This window comes from Rhinopithecus bieti, unplaced genomic scaffold (genome assembly GCF_001698545.2).
Source record: "Rhinopithecus bieti isolate Rb0 unplaced genomic scaffold, ASM169854v2 scaffold_64298, whole genome shotgun sequence".
Lineage (NCBI taxonomy): Eukaryota > Metazoa > Chordata > Mammalia > Primates > Cercopithecidae > Rhinopithecus > Rhinopithecus bieti.
Window position 1 is genome coordinate 23,184 of NW_016824168.1, and position 1,226 is coordinate 24,409.

The 1,226-nt window shown below is 65.7% G+C and overlaps 1 protein-coding gene across 1 annotated transcript; it reads right to left on the minus strand.

The window, feature by feature from the left end:
- Positions 1–486: 486 nt before the first annotated feature.
- LOC108522064 (probable inactive tRNA-specific adenosine deaminase-like protein 3) lies at positions 487–1,220 on the minus strand. The gene has a single exon (XM_017862164.1). It carries the CDS (start codon positions 1,158–1,160, stop codon positions 780–782), a length of 381 nt encoding a protein of 126 aa, XP_017717653.1. The 5' UTR covers positions 1,161–1,220; the 3' UTR covers positions 487–779.
- Positions 1,221–1,226: the final 6 nt, after the last annotated feature.

Sequence of the window (1,226 nt, forward strand, 5' to 3'; positions counted from 1 at the left end):
CAGAGCCCCACTTGCCATATCCCCTCCCCACGGGCTGGGGCTCAGGGCAGGCTTGTCTGAGGGCCGAGCTACACCCACGTGGTCAGGCAATGGACACTTGCCCGGCGGACCCACAGGTCCTGATCCAAGTTCTGCAAAACGGCTCCAGTCTTTACTGTGCTACGACCGACGGGCAACTGACGGGCATCAGCCCTTTGGGTTTCCCTGTTGCCACTTGTAAAGGACAGTAAATGCCAGGGCCCCTCCTTCAGATCGGTGGCCCGTAGGCTATGCCTGGTGTCCACGCACCTGGGCCAGGCACGCCTGGAACCATTGGCACTCCAGAAGCGGGTAAGGAGGCAGCAGCTGGGGTCTTGCTCTACCAGCCCAGGCCTCTGACCACACCGGCTCAACAGGTCCCCTCCTGTTGAGCCACCAGGCCCTGTACAGACCCCACCCCACCCGGGACCCTGACCACCAAGGCACCCACCTGCCAGCAGACACGCATTTGGTTTTAAGCTGTTTATTTCCCCATCAGAGCTTTTCCTGGCCCGCGAGACAGGGGTAACACAAAAGCTGCGAGGGCATCCGCAGAAGAGCCCCGCAAGCACAGGGGTGGCCCCAATGACTAAGTCCAGGAAGCTCGCTCCGCACGGAAGGCAGCACCCTGATTCCCGCTGGAGGTGGTGTGTGTCCTTGAAATCCAGACAGGCTTCTGCGAGAGAAATCGAGGACCGGAAGTCCAGGAGGGGCGCCCCCCGGCCAGCAGCAGGATGGGTCCGGAGGCAGGAGGGCGGCGCCTACGTGTCGGGGTCCAGCCAGCGGCACTCCTCCTCCAGCACCCCGCGGAACACCTGGAAGCGGTGGTTGAGGTCGGGCCGTGCGTGGATGCGGAAGCGGGTGCCCAGGGCGCCGTCAGGCGAGGGCGCGCCGTAGAAGACGCGCAGGATGCGTGAGTGCACCAGGGCCATGGCGCACATGGCGCAGGGCTCGCGGGTCACGTACAGGTCGTAGCCGGTGCACACGTAGGGGAGACCATCCTCGTCTGCGTCCAGTTTATGCACGGCGCCTGCACGGACGGCCTGTGGGGCGGCGGCCGGGGCGAAGGAGCAGGCGGGGAACGGCCTGAAGTCGTAGGTGCCGCGGCCCTGGCCACGCGCCACGAGGTCCACGCACACCATGACGGCGTGCAGGAGGGGGTTGTCTGCGCTGCTGCAGTCGTGGCCGGTGGCCAGCACGCGGTCCGA

What these genes read in the sequence shown, in the direction of transcription:
- LOC108522064 (XM_017862164.1), bottom strand. Translation starts at nt 1,160, where the DNA reads ATGGTGTGCGTGGACCTCGTGGCGCGTGGCCAGGGCCGCGGCACCTAC.